Genomic DNA, 19,933 nt, shown 5'->3' with positions numbered 1-19,933 from the left:
CACTATAAGCAATTCATGAGGCATAGATCAGCTGGCAACCTCTATTTTCAGGAACAAGAAGCATAAAAAAGGGCTTTATTGGACTGAGTGCTTCAATATGGTATACACTGCCATATGTGGCCTGGTCTACAAGGACCCTTTCCTAACAGTCTGGAAACTTTAGCTGTGATCAACAGAAAGATATCCAGCATCTAGAAATGATTGCCAATTCTTTCCGTCTGGAAGACCATAAGAAGGTATCTAGGCTAATGATGACATTGGCAGGTTAATAATTCCGGATCAGTCTGCCACGCTGCTTTTTTATACTGAAGTTAATACATCAGTCCAGCCATGTGGAAAAGGTATATGGCTTTGTGGAGCCTTGCCCTTTGAAGGTGCTAAAAAAAAGTGACTTTGTGTCAAGTAAAACCCCACGAACAAAAAAAGACGGCAAAGTGATGCCAGTGAAAAGTGGGTTTTACCAGCTAAAACAGAGGGTTTTACCAGCTACATTTTAAGGTATGTACTAGCCAAGACGTTTTTATTTTACTAAAATTCTATAACATATTTTTTTATAGGGGCTTTCAACCAGCCAGCTTCACCCACTGGTCTGTTGTTGTGTCATTCACATTTTTCTTCTACCTACTACAGCATATATCAAGTGACAGTAAGACAGCCCGTGTAGACCATTAGATAACTTCAATTGTAGTGACAGCATTCTGCTTTTTCTCAAAGAGCATATCCTCACACAAAGTAGTTCCCTTCAGTGCCAGGAACTACGGTGTCAATAAGTGCCTTTCTGGCATAAAAATAGATATTTTCTTTAAGCCATTGTTTTGTCTTTGTAGCAACAGTCCATCATCTATACTGAAAATAAAGTTACACAAAAACCTTGATTAAATAGAATAAGGATTGACAGTAAAAAAGTTGTCAGTCAGTGCCAAGTCTATTGGCTTTGCCAATGCTTGTTTAAGTATGTCCTGCTCAGAGATTTTGGTGCCAAAACGTAAAGCTTTAGCAGGACGTTGAAGAATAAAAAAGAGTCCAGGCCATCTACAACATCTTGTTGGAAGATTTGAACTTCCATGAAAAAGACTTCTGGAAATTACCATCTTTTGTGTGGTATATTAACCCATTTTTTTGCCTGATCATGTTTTTGTTGGCCATTAAACTGCCAACCAGTTGTAAAATCCTTGTGCCCTACTCTCTATAAACATGATAAAATTGGTATACACCTATCTGGCATATTTAATTTGCTTGTAAGTTCCCAGTAGCGTACTACCTTTACCCAGGACCTGTAAATGAAATACTAACAGAGGGCGGCAGCATTAATTGCGCCACACAATAAAGAAGCACTGTAAAAACCTGTCTCCAGGCCTACCACTGCAGCCAGGGTGTGCAATTTTAGGCAGCCACTTATACCTGTCAAAATTCCCCTTTTAACATGCCTAAACCTTCCTTTTTAATAGCTATAATTCACCTCTAAGGTAGACATTATTGCCCAGTAAGGCAGAATGCAAGGTATTTAAAAGTATGTCATGGGTAAAATAACATTTTACATGTCCTGGCAAAGAAAACCACCAAAACATTTTTCACTATGGCAGCTTAGCTTTATCATAGTCTAACACTGGTTTAGGCTATCAGACTTAATAAGTGATACATTCAGTTTGGAAACAGCTAGAAATATAATTCATAGGCTCATTGTAATAGTAATTCAAAATCCAATTTAATGATAATGTCAGATTTTACATTACTATTTTATAAAATACACTTTTAGAAATTGTCTTGTTCCTGTCTAAAACCAGAAGTATTTTTTGTCCGTGTCCAGCTGTCCCCTGACTTCTGATGGCTCCCTTGTGGTGAGATGTGTATTGCACCCAGACAATGGACAAAGGGACCGGGGTGTGGGGAAGGGGTTTCCCTCCTTAACAGGATGGAAGGGGGGTTGGGGTTGGCTGTGCCCTGCCCCTTCCTGAGCCTCAAATGATGTATATTCTGTCACTGGCAGATGAAGCTCACCCCCAGGCCTGTCACTGTTTTATTTTTAGAGTCAGGTTGGCCCAAAACCCACCAGGGGGGGAGGTTACTGCAAAGAACTGGTTCCTGACTCATGTACTCCTCCCTGCCTAACTGAAAGTTTCACCAGACTTAATGCCGAGCATCAATGCACACTCCCTTCATTGACAGCTTTCTCAATGCTGAGCAGAATCTGACTGATAGCTTCACCGAACTAGAGGCCAAGCAGCACCCGGTCAACTGCCTCACCAGACTCGACACCGAGGAGCATTCGAGCAATGCTCACAAACTTCGTTGATGGCTTTACCTGGCCCGATGCTGAGCAGCCTCCAATCAACCCAAAAACGTGCACAGTGGCTCCCCATTGTTGTTGACGCCTTAGATGGAGCCTACCTGCTGCCTTGTCCCACTGAAGACTTTCGACCTTCATAAACATTTCTGAGCCCGAAGGTAACTTTCCACTGGAACAAACCTGGTATCCATTGCACTTCTCCTTAACTTTTGACTTTTAGATGGTCTAGCAAGACATATACCTGAGGTTGGCACTTTGTACTTTTGGCACTGTAGACTTTAAAAATACATATCCAAAGTTCTACTTATAGAAATGCTGTTGTTTGTTCTATTTTGTTCATTAAAATATTCTCTAGTTTTCTAAATAGGTTTGAGATTTTTCTTCTGTTGTGTTTTCACTTTATTACTGTTGAATACTACATGAATACTTTACGCATTCTCTCTAAGTTAAGCCTGGCTGCTCTGTGCCATAGCTACCAGGGCGGACAGCACAAGTGTATTTGCCAACTTTTGTGATTCACTCAGACAAGGACTGCATTTATCATTATTTGAGATCAGTTCAAACCCTCTCAACTAATACTCCAATTGCTTACAGAGACTGATAGGGTTATTTAGAGCATAGAAGGAGGCCCACCAGCCTTCCATGTCAGCAGAGGCCCTGGCCTCCATACCCCTATCAAAGGGTTGCCCACCATGTTAACATATTCCCACCAGTATGGTTTCTTTCTGATTGGTTTTAGAGAATTCACTGGCAACGAAGACCATAAGTATGCTGAGCATTTTTTACTCCTTCTTGGCCTTGCATGGCATACTTTTTTGTTTTAGTGAAACAAACTTCCAAAGGTGTTGTTTATTTCACTAAAACTGTAACCTAACTGCCCTGGGAGACAGGAAGTGTTCTCCCTTGACTTTAGCGCCACAGTAAACTTGTCTGCCTGGTTCTGCCATGCCTCAAATGTTAGGATAAATTAATCATGGCTGCGTTACCCTAAATCAAGCAAGTCAACCACCACTGTGACCCCTGGTGACATTTTTGTTTTTACAAAAGTCTTTGCTCCAATTAGTTTGGGAATTCTGTTAGCTTGTTTCTTCAATTTGATATTGGTTTGGTGCTGCTTAAATGTTTAAAATGCACTTCTCTGGGGGAAAAGCCTCTGCTTTGAGATATTGCTACCAGAGGCACTGTTACACATGGTGTACCAGGGGCACAACAGGATTTTGTGCTGGCTTTTTTCTCCCCAGGGGGCACACTGGTATTACAGAAGGGGCTGTAGATGCTTTTGTGGCTTCTTCTGTAATACTGATAGCACTGGTGCACATGTAGCACCAGTGCTATCTTCAGAGTGCATTCCCTCATCTGCATGGGAGTGAGACCCCACGCAAATGAGGGAATTACTTTGCCTCTGCGCCCACACCATATTACAGACACGGGCACAGAGGCAAGCATGCCCTTAGGAGGCACGCTGAAAGTGAGTCACAAAGTCCGCCACAAAAAGGTGGAGCACTGTCTGGGTTCCCCCTGAGGGAAGACCTCTGTGGGGGGTAAGATGATCTCGTGGACCCCCAGGCATCCCCTGGAAGGCAGTCGCAGTCCCTTATTGCACATGCCTGCTAGGGGATCTCTCTCCTATTTTTAAAGTGCAAGCAAATTGCTGCCTGCACAGGGAAACAAGGAGCAGCTTTGAAACAGCTGCTCTTTATTTTACTGAATGAACTTCACCCAGGGCAGGGTAAGTTGGCAGCTGCTCGAAGCATCATGAAAGGGCAAACTTTCCCCGTTTGCACCTCGTGCACCTTCTTAAAGCTTAAAGGTTGCACAAACAGTGAAAGTGCGCCCTAATTGTCATATGGACCCCAGTGATAATCTCAGGTTTTCTCAATGCAACTGCGTTTTGGGGTAGCAAGATATTAGATTACAAATTTGGTGGGAACCTTTCCCCAAGTAAATAATGCATAGATTCACAATCATTGAGGGCCCGATTCCCAAAGGTAAACTTCCACTTTTGTGAAAATTTACTCTTTTTTGGTATTCACAAACTACAATGTATTAGTGACTTTACGACTGCGGAGAGTTCTCCTTCTGTCACCCCTGATCTCTTTATTTCCTCTTGTAGGTGAGTTGTTATGTTACCTGGTTAAAAATCAATAAAAATCAATGTAATCCTTAAAAGATAGGACAGGGTCATCTTTTTATGTGTGGACTGCTCCACGCCGACTGGGCAGTTACTATTAAATCGTAGTTTGTGAATATAGAAAAAGAGTAAAGTTACACAAAAGTATAAGTTTACCTTTATGAATCAGCCCCTATCTTTCTTTAAGTTAAAACAACCAGGTCTTTTTCAGATTATTTGCTTTTCTTTGCCAGCTGTCCACCTGTGTCAGGACATGCCCTGGGTTATTATAATGCTCTACCAACGAAAGTTGCATCACCTGTAAATTTAATTGATAGTTGGTTCTTAAGTGAACAAAATAGCAATAGAGATTTTTAATGCTCATTTATAAGGACCCATTTAAGTGTACTCTAATAGAAAAAATGCTGCTGCAGGGCATTCATGAAAAATACACTTAAAATGCTAGAAATGCTTCCTTTTATGTGAAGCACATATTGAAGTCGAAAATAAATTGATTCTTAGGCCAGCAAATTATTATTATTACTACTTAGACATGTTGAATTATGATCATATTGACAGTAAATGGCAAACTGAATTGAAGCAGTACACGAATATAGGGCCAAATATATATTTTGGGGCACGGTCCGTTTCTCCGCCAGAGCGACGGAGTAAATTATGGAGGTGCCGACCACCATATTTTGAAATTGCCGCTGGCCCATTTTAAGATTGATATGAACCACCATCGCGGAGGTTCCTGGCAATATGTTGTAAGTTTGACAGATGGCTCCGTCATGTCAAACTTACAATTTTATTTTCTGAAAAAGAAAATCCCAAAGCAGGATTTTTTTCTTCAAAATGGAAAAAACACTGCCTCACATGGAGAGGGGGGAATTGAGCACTTCTCAGTTCCCCTTAACACCTGTTTTTCGTGGAGGGGATGTATGTCAATACTTCGCATACCATTACTTCGCATGATTTTAGTGCGATGTTTTTACTTAGCATAAACCATTACTTAGCACTACTTAAACATCACTACACTACCCGAAACCCTTATACACTACCCCCTACACGACCTTCCCCCTTCCCCCTGTCTGGACCCTACACTCTAACACTACCCTGCACTACACAAACACCACACCACTACCCTAAACCCTAAAACACTACTCCCTGCACGACCCTCACCCTTGCCCCAGTCCGCTCCCTACACTACAACACTGCCCTGCACGACACCCCAACACTAACCTAAAACATTACCCTACACTACACAAACACCACAACACTATCCTAAACCCTAAAACACTACCCCTTGCACAACCCTCCCCTGACCCCCAGTCCAGTTCCAACACCCAAACACTACCCTGCAGTTCACCCCGACACTACCCTAAACCCTAATACAATACCCTACACTACACTAACACCACTACACTACCCTAAACCCTAAAACACTACCCCCAGCACGACCCTGCCCCTTCCCCTTCCCCCAGTCCATTCCCTACACTAAAACACTACCCTGCCTGACCCCCGACACTACCCTAAACCCTAAAACACTACCCTACACTGCACATATACCACATCACTACCCTAAACCCTAAAACACTAGCCCCAGCACGACCCTACACTACTCAAACAACCCTACAACCTAAAAGACTACCCCTGCACAATACAAAAAAACTACACTTACCTCTCCCTACTCCGTGGTTCCTCTCTTCTCCGGCTTCCAGCGGATTCCAGCGACATCAGATCTGCACGTCATTGTTTGGAAACGGAAGCTCCTTCCAAACAACGATGTGGATAGCACATACCATTACAACATGCTTTGTAACAACGCTTGCGATGTAACAACTTGCATACTAATGGTACGCGTTGTAACATTGCAAGGGTAGTAACACTTACGAAGTAATGGTATGCGCGTAAAGGCTGTTTACCCGTGGAAGTGATGGGCCTATGTCTAACCATCTAAATTAGGTGCATGGACAAATAGCCAAACCTCAGAGGAGTTTGACCAAGGTGGAAACAGAGTATTTTCCACCATCGTCCAATTATGATTCAAATTTAACAGATCATTATGTTGGCAGGGAGGAAAGTCTGTCACCTTTGCAACAGAGTTCCCTCTATGACAGCATATAAATCAAGCTCAATGTTTTCAATTAAGCAACTTCCTCGGTAAGATATACCAATCACCAAAGAACTGTCTTTTTGCAGAGCAAACTATATTCAGAACGTCTTACCCCATACACCTTCTTGGCACCTGCCTTCGCAGCAAACATTGAAAGTATTCCAGTACCACTTCCAACATCCAGAACGACCTTATCCTTAAAAACATGCTTATTGTGGTACATGGCATTTCTGTACGTTAGTGTACGAACTTCATCCTTTAACATTTCCTGAAAAAAACAAAAATATATCTGTATGTCTGCCATGAATTCACCCAAAAATTTGGGACAAATAATGTTTACTGATTATTTAAATATTTATATCTCTTTCTCTCTTTCTTTCTCTCTCTCTCTCTCTCCCCTATATATGTGTGTGTGTGTCTGTGTGTAAATAAAACTTCAGTGTCCCAATCCATACTATCTGAACACATTTTGAAATCACAATTGCACAATCCCAGATAAAACTTATTTTCATTGCATATCATTCTACATCAACAAACTAAAGACAATAAAGTATACTAACATTCTCAGACATGACAAGAGATCAAGCACAATTTACTGTTTTAAGAGGCGACATATCATTAAAAATTAAAATTCACGACAAAAAAGTTTTATGTTGCTTCATATATTCCATCATGCAAAGTGTACTTAAATCATGTTTTGTACAGTGGAAGGCAGTGAAACTGAACCCTCAATGTGTTAAGCACCAGATAGTTAACCCACATTCCGCTTCACTGAGTAGTAGGGCAAAAAGAACGAACAAACATGAATTTCACCAGGCCAGCAAAATTCTTCTGAGGGCAGTTTGTGGGATTGGATTCAAATTTGACCTACACGTTAGTGAAACCTCAGTGATAATTGGAATAGCTGTAGCTGTCCAACTCATAAATACCTGCTCAGTAAAGGCAGTGCTTAATTTGAGCCAGTGGTTGCTGGTAGGGGGCACTGACACTTATTTTTCGGGACCGGCACTTATTTTTCTGCATCAAACATTGACCGAGAGCAAAAGACAGAAAATCAAACAAAGTGAAAAGAAAGAAAGAGAAAGATGGGAAAACCGTCACAAAGGGAGAAAGCAGGAGCCTGTAAGAGTAATATAAAGGGACAGGGAGTGTCTGGTAGTCAATTAAAGAGGTGGTTTCAAGACTACACAGCCTTGGTATTCCGTGCACCGACGTTTAATTGGCCCTCGTTCTACTACAAATAAAGCACAGAGTAAAGGGTTATAAGCTGATAATGCAAATTCTCACATAGAGAGCAGGTGAATGTCTCTAAAAGAGTTATAGCCTGGGAAGAGTTGTACACAACATCCTTTGACTCAGTAAGTCTAAGTCATCATTAGTCACTCAGAGTTACTCCAAAAGCCATAACCGCCTGAGGAATCATCCAGACACTTCAATCCAAGAAAAGCTCCAAAGCCTCACTGCATGCACCCCCTCCAGAAACCCAAAATCCATTGCAAGCGAACCACCATATTTACATTCTCCATACTGTTTGTGGGAGATGGCTTCTATTGGAGAAAGTATTCACACCACATTCTCTAATCATGGAAAGAGCAGATGAAATCATTCAGTTTGTGTCCACTTGTTCCTGCGACTGTGACTCTCATCACAGCTACTGTTGCAGTAACCTCTCTGTAAATATATGGTGGAAGAGCCTCTGGAAATTGAGCCTGTCCCAGTGGCATTATTTGAACCTAGCTCTTATTTTTAGGTCTCACTTAGGCAGCGCATGCTGTATGTAGGATATGGGCTTAAAAAAACACCCATCTTTTTCATTGGTTCCTATTGCTGTCCTTTAGAAATATTGGGCCCGATTCACAAAGGGAAAGTTAGACGAAAGTCTAACTTTACGACTTTAGATATTCACAAAGGGCCTTTACTCCTCATAAATGCCCTTTGTGAATACCGAAAGTCGACCTTTATGACTTTCAGTATTCACAGAGGGCATTTATGAGTAGTAAATGCCTTTTGTGGATGTCGAAAGTTGTAAAGTTGGACTTTTGACTAACTTTACCTTTGTGAATAGGACCCAATGGTTTTTCATTGGTAAATACACTTAGCAGTCCCGCCTTTTGGAATTTTGTATCTCTCCATGAAGACTGCTCCTGTTACATGTGTTCTTACTGTTCAGGTTATTTATACTTTGAGAGAACTCTTTATTTGGTTGGCCTGCCTCTTTACTTGTTAAGTGTTCTGTTTACTTGTGCAACGAAACTTTGGTCAACCTCATTTACTTGCCGTCCCTTAATCTCCTGTACATCCCCCTCACCCCACAACACTGCTGGCAGGCCCCCACCACCTCTCTGAGCCCACCACCCCTCCGAGGCCATTGCTCGTTTTGCCGCTTGGTTAATCTGCACATGAATTGCAGTGCACAACACTGCTTGCCTGACCCCACCTCCAATGGCTGCCTTGATTGATTGAAGCCGCCCACTTTCAAACTTGAAAACCAGGTTTGAGGCCCGGCACCATCCTGTAATTCTGGGCAAAGCACTTAATTTCTGGTGCTTTAAAAAAACAAAATCTGACATTGTATAACATAATCTGGTGTGTAGAGTGCACTAATGCTCTTGGGCAAAGTTCATGCTATAGAGTCACTAGCAGTTTGCATAATGAGCATGACACTAGTTGTGGTTTCGTACATCGGGTGGATGGGCGGCATCATGTATTTTACAGTTTTCTGTAAATGCTGCTATATACATGGGGCCTGCCTGAGTTTGTTTGTTTGTTTTTATTCTTCAGCTAATACGTTTCACATTCTTGTTTGGGGAGGACCTGTACCTCGGCTTTCTGGAGGCCTCGGTTGTGCTTGTGCAAATGTCTGGCTGTTTTTCAAGCTGTCAGTGAGAGATAATGAATCGGCTGTGGTAGGAGGAAATGTGTAAAGTCTCTTGCCTCAGTCTCCTTAGCGGAAAGTCATGTCAGAGACAGGGAAATTCGCTGTCAGTGACTAATGGTGTTAGTGTGATCTACAAAAATGTATTACAACTCAAGTTTTCTTCAATGCAGTTGCACGGTTTATGAATGGGCAATCCTTCATTGGCTACAGTCAAATATTGTCACATTCCTGAATTCCCTACAGAGACCAGTCGTGCTTCAAAATTGCCCACATCACCCATATTGTCTGTGTGCGTTCAGTATGAAATGCATTTTGTGTTGGACGCATGACTAATTTAGGACACCCCATTCTCTTTCATGTTGATCAACTTTACATTAATTTCCCATGCATAGTATATTAGCATTAGTATATGTAATCTTTTATTTTGATGACCTAAACTGAAATGTTATGGCATTCTGCGTCAACCCGGCTAAACATAGGGGCAGCTTAACAAGCACCTTGTGCCACATTTGCGTCATTTTCCCCATGTTAAAAGTGACGCAAAAGTGGCGCAAGAGGCTTGTAAATCTGCCCCATAGTACGGCTTGATTCGACGCAACGAGGTAACGAAGGTCTGACTATACTTGCAATGACATAGTCTTATAAGGTTGGTTGTCCATAGCAGGAAAGAGCTCACCTGTCCGCCCCTTGGTGAAAATCCCACTGTTCAACTTTTGAACACCAAGGTTCTCAACCTTTGTTGACCTAAATGAGTCTAGCTGATTGCTGTTCACGTGAAGGGAGCAGTCTAGTATTTAGCTTTGAATTCCTGACATTCCATTGTGATGGGGTGAGAACAGGAAGCAGCAAACGAAGGACAGCCGCTCCTGCCACCACCCCCGTTCGCTCCAACTTTTTATCTTCTCACAAAGTTTCAGTCCTGAAAAAGAGATAAATGCACATCCTGCGAACTGTGAGCATTTTATTATATTAGTATTTCCAAAAGTTTTTTGTTGCGCTTTGCATTCTAAGTCCTCTACACAGTGCTGCAGCTGCTTCCCTAGCCCCGTCTGCAATTCCCATATTTTAACACCTCCAGGCAACGCTGCAGGTGCTTTTTGGTCCTGTCAGTAATTCCTCATTCTAAGTCCTCTACACAGTGCTGCTAGCTGCCTCTCTGGTCCAGTCGGTAATTCCTCATTCTGAAACCTCATCACAGTGCTGCAGCTGCTTTTCTAGACCCAGTGGTAATTGCTCATTCTAAGTCCTCTAGGCAGTGCTGCTGTTGGGTCTCTCTTCCCAGTGGTAATAACTCATTCTTAGCCCCTTAAACTCCTCTAGTAAAAAACAAGATCATTTACAACACCAATAGCTCTAACTTTCACAAATGCAAGACCAATTGCATTGCACATGCTTGTTTTAAAGAAGTTGGGTTTAGAAGGCTTAAACCTAATGGACAAGAAGTTGTACGTCAGGATGTTGATTACAAAACATCGTTTGACATAAAAGTCATGGCTTAACTGGGTGTAGATCTTCTATCATTAAGTCCCATCGGGGATATTTTTGTAAACAAAATTTGCACACCATACTAGCCATAAAATAGGCTTGAGATGACATTTTTTAGATAAAGTTCTGAATTTGCTGGGGGCTCGTTTTGACGTTGGCAATTCTTGGCTGCATATATTTATATTATTATTAGTAGTAGTCACATTAGCAGTATAATAATCATAAGAAGACCATTGAGATAACAAACATTTCAATGTATCTCATCTATAGGCGCTAGTAGTGGGATCTTCATTAAAAAAATGTCAATATTAAGAATATAATTGTAATCTTTATATAAACTTAATGTAAGCCATTCCTCTTTCCAATGGAACAATTTAATTAGTGTTATGTGTTGTGTTTTAGTTCCTGTAATTGCAGCAGCACTTTTGGTTCCTCCCGAATGAATTTCCGGTGTTTAGATTGTGAAACTTTATTTTAGTAACAGGTATCAAGGATTTCAGTAATCTGGATTTTACTTTCTGCATGCAAGGGTAGTGGTGTTTATTGAACCAGAAGTGTCTTGTGTATGGTGGTTTTATTTACGGTGTAATTATAGGAAGGCTAATGATTAGCAATAGGATTAAAAAATATGTAAGTTAAAAAACCTTTGCCGGCAAGTTTTCATCATATCAAATTACCCAGCGAATCAGATGTAAAGTAGTTATGCATTGATATGTCAGATGTGCCAGAGCAGAAAGGCAGAACCTGATGCGGGTAAAACCGATGCTTAATTTGTAAAAGCCAGGGTTGCTGTTGCGCAAAGCTCTGCTCAGACACTGGTGGGCCCTGGGGGAAGCACAGTCGCGGACTAGTCTTCCCCAGGGTCTTTCGCGCAGGGGAGGACCAAGCAGGGTCAAGGGGTGGGGTTTGGGGGGTATGAGAATGCAGGGGAGGAAGGCAACTTCCTCTTCCTGTATTCTTGGCACCATTGGGAGGGACAGTTTAGCAAAGGGGGTAGTGTAGGAAGTTTAGGAGCAGTCAGGCAGGCGTGTGTGGCGGTTACCGAACACGGATTGCTTTCACTTCCTGAAGAGCGGAGCCACTGGCCGGTGGTTTCGGGTCAGTGGGGCGTGTTGCGGCAGTATGGCGGTCTCAGCCGAGGAGGTAAGAGAGGCCTTGTTGTTGCTAGGTCGAGCTGGGCGGGAGGATCTCCTCCGGCCCGGCGTTCTGGGGGAGGCGTGGGTAGGGATGTCACGTGCCCCGCGGGTGGCCTCTGCGGGTGTGGCAGCAGTGGTTGCAACCTGTATTGAAGAACCGCTGCTGCCGGGAAGAGGTGCGCGTGGGAGGGGGAGGGGCACGACCAAGAGAGAGCCCGGGCGTGGAGGCCGGCGTCAGCGCCTGCCTACGCGGCTCAATTTCCTACAATTACAGTTTCGGGAGCGGGATGCGAGGTGGCCTCCGATCTTGCTGGTGCCTACTGGAGAACTGCCGCTGCAGAGCGGTGTGTGCGCCCGGGGGGGGGGTAGGTACTGGGATCCTGTGGGGTTGCTGCCAGGTCCGGAAGCTGATATTTTGCAACTGGTGCAAGGCAATTTTCTGGAGGAGGCGGGGGGGCACGGGGGCTCAGCGTTGGGGCGACTGTTGGGGGGAAGCCCAGTGTTGAAGGGGGATGGCATGGTGCAATGGGAGGGCGCTCCCATTGACCACTCTAAAGGGCCACGAGTGGGTACCCCAGTACCAGTGGGGGGCATGGTTGAGGTCCATGGGGCAGTTGACAGGGTGGAGGGCGGGAGGGAGGTCCCCAGCCAGGCTGTGTCACTGGTGTCTGGGGGGTTACAGCCTGGTAAGGGGGCCCTGGGCTACTGCCCACCCCTCCTTCCCCGCTGGGAAGCATTGGCATGGGAAAACAGGATCAGGGAGCAGCGACTAATGGTGCAGCAGGCGGAGGCGCGTCGGGCAGAGCTGAATGCGGCCAGGGTGGGGGCGGCATGGGAGGAGAAGGCGGAGGGGCCCCCAATGCCCCTTCGGAGGAGGAGTGGCGGGCTGAACAGGAGGAGAGGGAGCAGGCAGACAAGGGCAGGAGGGGGGTAGGAGCAGCAGTAAGGAGCCGCAACCTAAGGTAGGGACGGCCAGTACTGCTTTGAGGCCTGATGGTGGCGGGGCCCGCCCAGGTTGGAGGGACCTGGGGGGTGGGGGGATCCAAGCCAGCGGAGGACGGTGGAGTGCGGGGTGGTGCGACGGGGTGCAAGATGGCCCCAGGATGCTGGCTAGAAGCAGCAGGGGGGTCCGCGGCGGCCCTCCCTCCGGCGCAGGAGTGGACATCGGCGGTGTGTGTGGCTAGCGAGTGTGTGTTGAGTGTTACAAAGAGTAAGGGTGTGAAGAGAGAGGTGAAAGAGGTGTTGAAGGGCGCCTGTGTATTTGGAGCATGACGTGGAGTTGGATTATGATGAGGAGAGTGAGGAGCTGGAAGAGGGGGAGGTGAGGGATGACGATGACAGGACGGGGGAGTACAGAGCAACAGTGGAGTTGGTGTTTTGCAGGAGCCTAAATTAACGAAGGGCAAGGCGAAGTTCGAGACGACCAAGGCCACCATCTCCAGAGGGCGGTCCGGAGAGGCGCACTCGTTGTCAGGTGAGGGGACATGGTGGGCAGCTTGAGATGGAGGGCCTAAAGGGGGTAGGAAGAAGGCTTGCCGGTCGGTAGGTGTGGGCGAGAGGTCTGTGCGGGATGTTGATGGGTTGACGAAGGACAGACATACACGGGGTGACAAACCAGATGGGGTTAAGAAGGTATCTACGGTGGGGGTTCAGACAGACGCGGTGGAGGGGAAGGACGACAAGGGGGAGAAGACCGAGGACAAGCACCAGAAAAAGTTGCCCTACATGGGGATGGCCATGCCCCTGGGATCACATCTGTCGGAAAAGATAAAGAATAGAATCTGGAAACACGAGTATGTGGACATGTTTAAGTTATTACACAGGGAGGTGCAAGCGAAAGAGGGTTCTAAGGAGGAGGAGTGGGAGCTGACTAAACGGCCCAGGGTTCCGGTGAACATGGAAAACTGGACTTCGGCGTTTCTCATTTATGCTAATATTTACTGCGAGAAGCACCTGGATAGGGCCATAGCGCTACTGAAGTATATGGATATCATTAGAAAGGCCCAGATGCAATTTGGGGGGTTTTCTTGGCTGAGCTACGATGAGGAGTTCAGAGCCAGGGTTAGTGTGAACCCGGACAAGCACTGGGGGGAGGTGGATCAGGAATTATGGATGCCGTGGATGGCATTGACGCACTCCTCGGCGTCTACTCACACAGCCAGTGGCTTGCCGGCCACGTATCATTTTTTTCCGCCGCGTCCCGCCCACAGTTGGGCGGGGGGGATTGCCGCCGGTTCAGGACCCGCTGGTCAGCCCGCTAAGCCAGGCAGCAACAACACCGGTGCATGTTGGAGTTACAACAGGGGCTACTGCTCCCGGTACCCGTGCAAATTCAAGCATGAGTGCTCCAAATGCGGGGGACGGCACGCCCTTACCCAATGCTTTACCTTGGTCACACCTTCTGAGCAGTGGCGAAACGCGAAAGGAAGGGGACAGACTGGACATAAGGGCGCCTACAACGGTTATGGTGGAGGCGATGGCCCCGTGGCTCTCGTGTTACCTGGACAGGGTAGCGGCTTTGAAGATTCAGTGGGGTTTCACGGAGGGTTTTCGAGTGGACTATCAGGGACCTAGGGTGCGGAGGTGGGCAGACAATCTGAAATCAGCCAAGGAGTTGCCGGGAGTGGTGGCGGCTAAATTGCAGAAAGAGGTAGATGAAGGCAGGATAGCGGGCCCGTTTTGCGATTGGCAGGCCGACGACTTGATCATCTCCCCATTGGGCGTGGTACCTAAGAAGGAAAAGGGTGAGTTTCGCGGGATCCTTCACCTATCATGGCCTGAAGGCCAGTCGGTGAATGATTTCATCGCAGAATCGTACTCGAGGGTGCTCTATGCATCGGTGGATAATGCGATCCGCCTAGTGAGGGTGTGTGGGCTGGGGGCGGAACTGGCAAAGTGTGACGTTAAATCTGCTTTCCGCCTGCTGCCAATACACCCCACAGATTTCTCCCTACTGGGTATGCAGTTTGCGGGGGCCATCTACATGGACAAGGTTTTGCCCATGGGGTGTGGGATCTCCTGCGCGCTGTTTGAGATGTTTAGCACATTCTTGCAGTGAGCTTTTACACAGATCAGCGGACATCGGGACGTTACTCACTATCTGGACGATTTCCTCTTTCTGGGGAAGGCCCATTCTGGGGACTGTGGCAGGCCCTGTCACAATTCCAGGAGATGTCACAGCGTTTTGGACTCCCCTTGGCGCCCGAGAAAACAGCTGGGCCTAGCTGTAGCCTGACATTCCTGGGAATTGAGCTGGACATTCACTGGATAGCTCGACTCCCTGACGCAAAAGTGGCGGAGATACAGGCGTGCCTCTTGTGGGCGATTGGGGAAAAGAGGATCGCGTTGAGGGTGGTGCAACAACTGCTGGGTTTCCTGAATTTCGCATGTAGGGTGGTGAGGGGTGGACGGACGTTCTGCAGACGGCTCGGCATGGTCATGTCGGGGAAATTTTACCACACCACAGGGTCTGGATTTCCATGGAGGTCCGGGCGGATTTGAGGACATGGCTGACGTTCTTGACTGATTTCAATGGGGTGTCACTGGATTTTGAGGACAAACGGATGGTTTGGCAAGTGAAAATTTACTCTGATGCAGCCGGGGCAGCAGGCTTTGGGATTTTCTGGGATGGCAGGTGGTGCGCTGAGGATTGGCTGGCTCATTGGGTGCAACAGGGGAGGAGCATTGCGTTTCTGGAATTTTTTCCTTTGTTGGTGGCTCTTGAGGTGTGGGGTCTGAGTTTCAGAACAGGTCAGTACTGTTCCATGTGGACAACATGACTGTGGTCGAGTTGGTCAACCGACAGAGGGCAAGGGATCTGAGAGTGCTGCGTTTACTGCGGAGTTTCATGCTGAAATGTTTGAGATTGAATGTGGTTGTTAGAGCCAAGCATGTCCTTGGGGCGAATAATGACATTGCTGATGCGTTGTCTCGTTCGCAGTGGCAGCGGTTCTGGCGATTGGCACCAGGAGCGGATCGGTTCAAGACAAAGTTGCCGGTCGGCATCTGGGCCTTGGGGGAGTGAGGGTGATAGGCCTGGTGGAGAACTCTATCGCTGATACCTCAAGACGGACCTACAGACTGGCGTGGGTGGAGTTTGGCTCCTTTATGGGATGGCGTGGGGATCCTTCTGTCAGCGATCGTTCAACTGTGGAACAAGGGGTGTTGCAGTTTGGATTACATTGCATTAACAAAGGGTTGACGTATGCGATGATTTCAGGAAAATTGGCAGGAGTGTCTGCTGTTGTTTGTTTTTTGGTTTTGACCCTACGAAAGATGTAATTATAAGTAGGGTGCTCAGAGGTTGGGGTAGGGAACGGAGGGTGTTCGGGGTGTTGGCAATTACGTTTGATTTATTGGTCAGATTGGTTGAGGTTTTGCCGCTTTGTTGTTATGATGTGTTTGAGGTTTGGGTTTTCCGCTTGTGCATGATATGGATGTTTTTTGGGGCTTTTAGGGTCTCTGAGCTGCTTGGAATGCGCAAGGTGTGTGGCAAGAGGTACGAGGAGGTCAGGTTGGATGCGAGTCGTCTAGGGATTTGGTTGGGGCAGTCTAAGACGGATCAGTTGGGGAGAAGCAAGTGGGTCTGGCTGTGTGAGACTGGTTGTGGGGAGGTGTTCCCGGTGGCTGAATGGCGGACCTTTCTATTGTCCACACGAGCAGAGACTGGTGATATTTTTGGTCATGCATCCGGGGCGAAGGTGACGGTGGGGCAGTTATTGGCGGTTCTGTGCATGTCATTGAAGCAGTCAGGTCTGGACCCGGCGGGTTTTGGGATGCATTCCTTCCGTATTGGGGCTGCAACAGCGGCAGCATGGCTGGGTTGGTCCTGGGATAGGATTCGGCAGATTGGGCGGTGGAAATCTAGGTGCTGCGAGCGGTATGTTTGTAAATGAAGGGCTTGTCATGGCGGGGGGTTAGGCGGGGGTGTTTGGTGTGTGCGGTTCTAGGCTGTGTTACTAACGTATTTTTCTCCCATAGGTTGCGTGGCGGACTGGGGGCCAAGACGGTCACTTGGATTGTGGGGCATTCATTTGTGCATTTGGCCTCCAAATATGCAGCGCAACAGGTGTGCGGCCGTAACCTGGGACTCAAAGGACAACGACATGAGGTGCATTGGTGGGGTAAAGGGGGGATGCGATGGGGGGCACTATTGCCCTGGCTCGTGAAGATGGTCCCCCAGAGAGGATGCCCTGATCTGTTGATAATTCACTTAGGTGAGAACTATTTGGTTCAGCTGTCGGGTTTGGCGCTCTTACAGCTGATGCAAAGAGACTTGGAGGTTTTGAAAAACAGGTTGGCAGAGACATGCATTGCCTGGACTGAATTTGTTCCTCGTAAAGTTTGGAGGGGTGCAATCAAACACGGGGCTGTGTAAAAAGCACGAAGGAAGCTCAACAGAGCGATTCGGGTTTTCTGCGGGGAAAAAAGACATTCAAGTCATTGCTCATGCTGGACTGCGACTGGAGGAACCATTACTGTTTAGGGATGACGGAGTGCATCTTTCGAGATTGGGGAATACTTACTACATGATGGAGATGAGAGACGTGGTTAGCAAGTTGTGGAATGAGGCGATTTGGTGTCACAGGAATGTTTGAGCAGGTGGGGGCGAAAGATGCACAGTTTGGATCGGGGGGCAGGTAACCGCCCTAAAGGGGGTTCTCTGGTTGGCGATACTTTGGAGGGGTGGGGGAGTGAATAGCGGGCGCACCCATCCCTCGGGGGGGAGTGAATGATGGGGGGGAGCTGGAGGCATGAGTGGAATGCCAGGTGACACCGGGGAGGATGCTCGGAGATCTGTGGAAATGGGTGAAGAACGGAATGGGTCATGGAGTGGTAGGAGAAGTGAGTTCGGAGCGGGTGAAGACAATGAAGGGATGAAGAGTTGTTGTTGGGGGGTTTGCTTTAGTTGTTGCTGTTATTTGGTATTGATTATGTTCTGCAGCCTGGTCCTAATAAATGGCCTTTTACGCTTAAGACATCAGTGTGGTCTGTTTATTGCATGATGGTGGGCCCCGGGGGAAGGACAGTCACAGACTAGTCTTTCCCCGGGGTCTTTCGCGCAAGGGAGGACCAGGCAGGGTCAAGGGTTGGGGTTTAGGGGTGGGTATAAGAATGCAGGGGAGGAAGGCAACTTCCTCTTCCTGCATTCTCGGCACCATTGGGAGGGACAGTTTAGCAAAGGCCACCCACCCACCCTGCAGTTACTAGGGTTCAGGATTAGGGTTGGCGGAGCGTGCCAGTTTAGGACGGGCTGTAGGGTTGGCGATACTTTGGAGAGGTGGGGGAGTCAATAGCGGGCGCACCCATCCCTCGGGGGGAAGAGTGAATGATGGGGGGGAGCTGGAGGCATGAGTGGAATGCCAGGTGACACCGGGGAGGATGCTAGGAGATCTGTGGAAATGGGTGAAGAACGGAACGGGTCATGGAGTGGTAGGAGAAGTGAGTTCACAGCGGGTGAAGAGAATGAAGGGATGAAGAGTTGTTGTTGGGGGGTTTGCTTATTGTTGTTGCCGTTATTTGGTATTGATTATGTTGTGCAGCCTGGTCCTAATAAATGGCCTTTTATGCTTAAGACATCAGCGTGGTCAGTGCAGCGGGTCTCTCACTTCACTTGGCCTCAGTCTCACTGCACCTCGCCTCCTTTTCTAGTGATTGCTGCACCCCTGATGGCTGCAGGAGCCTTGCTGATCGCGAGGCTCTCTAAATACAACACTGCTTACTAGAATCGTGAGTGTCTGCTGTGCTGCTATAAGAATGACTGAAAAAACAGCCATGTTTCTGACATAAGAAAGAAATTCTCCCTGGCATTAGAGAAGATTGTTTTCAGGAATGCTTGTTAAAGCAAGGTCTGGCACAGTGATACTCAAAGTGCTTGTGGCCCTCTTGACCTTTACATGCGGCCCCCCTGGTGAACAGCAGCACAAGCTGCTGTTTAGTTACTGAGCACTAACATTCAGAAAACAAGCATTTGCAATGCAATCGGTATCACCTTTGGGACCTTAAAAAGTATTTAGCCATGCATCACATTATCCTGGATGCTGCCACATCTACTGTTCTTCAACACAGCACCGCATTGAGAAGTACTTGCAGTTTGAACCCATTTCCTGGTCTTACAAGAGCTTCACTGGCTAGAATCAAGTTCAAAACCAGATGCCTGGCTCATAAAGCCACCGACTTGAAAACAATTCAACAACTGCTAAACTACTGATCATATCTGGGAGTAAATAAAGCCTAAGAAGTAAAACCTACATGCCACTTGACAATCATAAATGTATAGCTTGAGAATTAAGACTAGTACTCCACGGACCATCAACCCGCCCCTGGAACTCTCTATTCATCTAAGGAACTAACCAGCAGTGCGTTAATTTTTTTTTATTCAAGATATTCTTTAGTATGTTCTGGATGTCATAGAGCTCCCTTCGGAATGTTTATTTTTTTGCCTTCTATCACTTTTGAAAGTTGTCCAGCCCTCTAAATTCTCTCCTTTAAAATTAGAAATTCTGCCTTTCTCAGCTGGTGAACTGAATATTAACTAACTATATTTAAACGGGTGTCGCTCTGTAAATACTGCTATTTAAAATATGTAACAATATGTAAAATGAAACATACACATCAATAAAATGTAAAAAGTAAATAAAAATGTTTTGAAAAAAAATATTTAAAGCCAACTTGTGATGTAAAGAACCCATGGTTCATATACGGTTGTCATCCAGGTCATCATGACATCATGCCTCCTGGACTTTTCTAATACAATTCACTGTCACCAGGTATGGCAGATTTGGAAGCAGCCCGTGACTACAACTCATACCATAGTAGTTATCAACTAAATGTCAAGACACAAAATACGAAGTCCTGGCGGCATGGAGCTAGGTAGGCATCCTAATTCTACTGCCTCGTGGGCATTCACGGAATATGCAAT

General features: G+C 46.5%; 1 protein-coding gene across 2 annotated transcripts in view; it reads right to left on the bottom strand.

Moving 5' to 3' along the window:
• PRMT8 (protein arginine methyltransferase 8) overlaps window positions 1-19,933 on the bottom strand; it is a 759,198-nt gene that overhangs the window by 279,946 nt on the left and 459,319 nt on the right. The window contains exon 3 of one of the 2 annotated variants that reach the window (XM_085650561.1): window positions 6,626-6,781. The exons of the other annotated variant lie outside the window; for it this stretch is intronic. Within the exon in view, the coding sequence (XP_085506687.1) occupies window positions 6,626-6,781 (156 nt within the window). The remainder of the gene's footprint in view (window positions 1-6,625; window positions 6,782-19,933) is intronic. 2 annotated transcript variants of the gene reach the window in all.

The sequence above is a fragment of the Triturus cristatus genome, chromosome 4_1, assembly GCF_964204655.1.
Source record: "Triturus cristatus chromosome 4_1, aTriCri1.1, whole genome shotgun sequence".
Lineage (NCBI taxonomy): Eukaryota > Metazoa > Chordata > Amphibia > Caudata > Salamandridae > Triturus > Triturus cristatus.
This window is presented reverse-complemented; position numbering and strand designations above follow the sequence as displayed.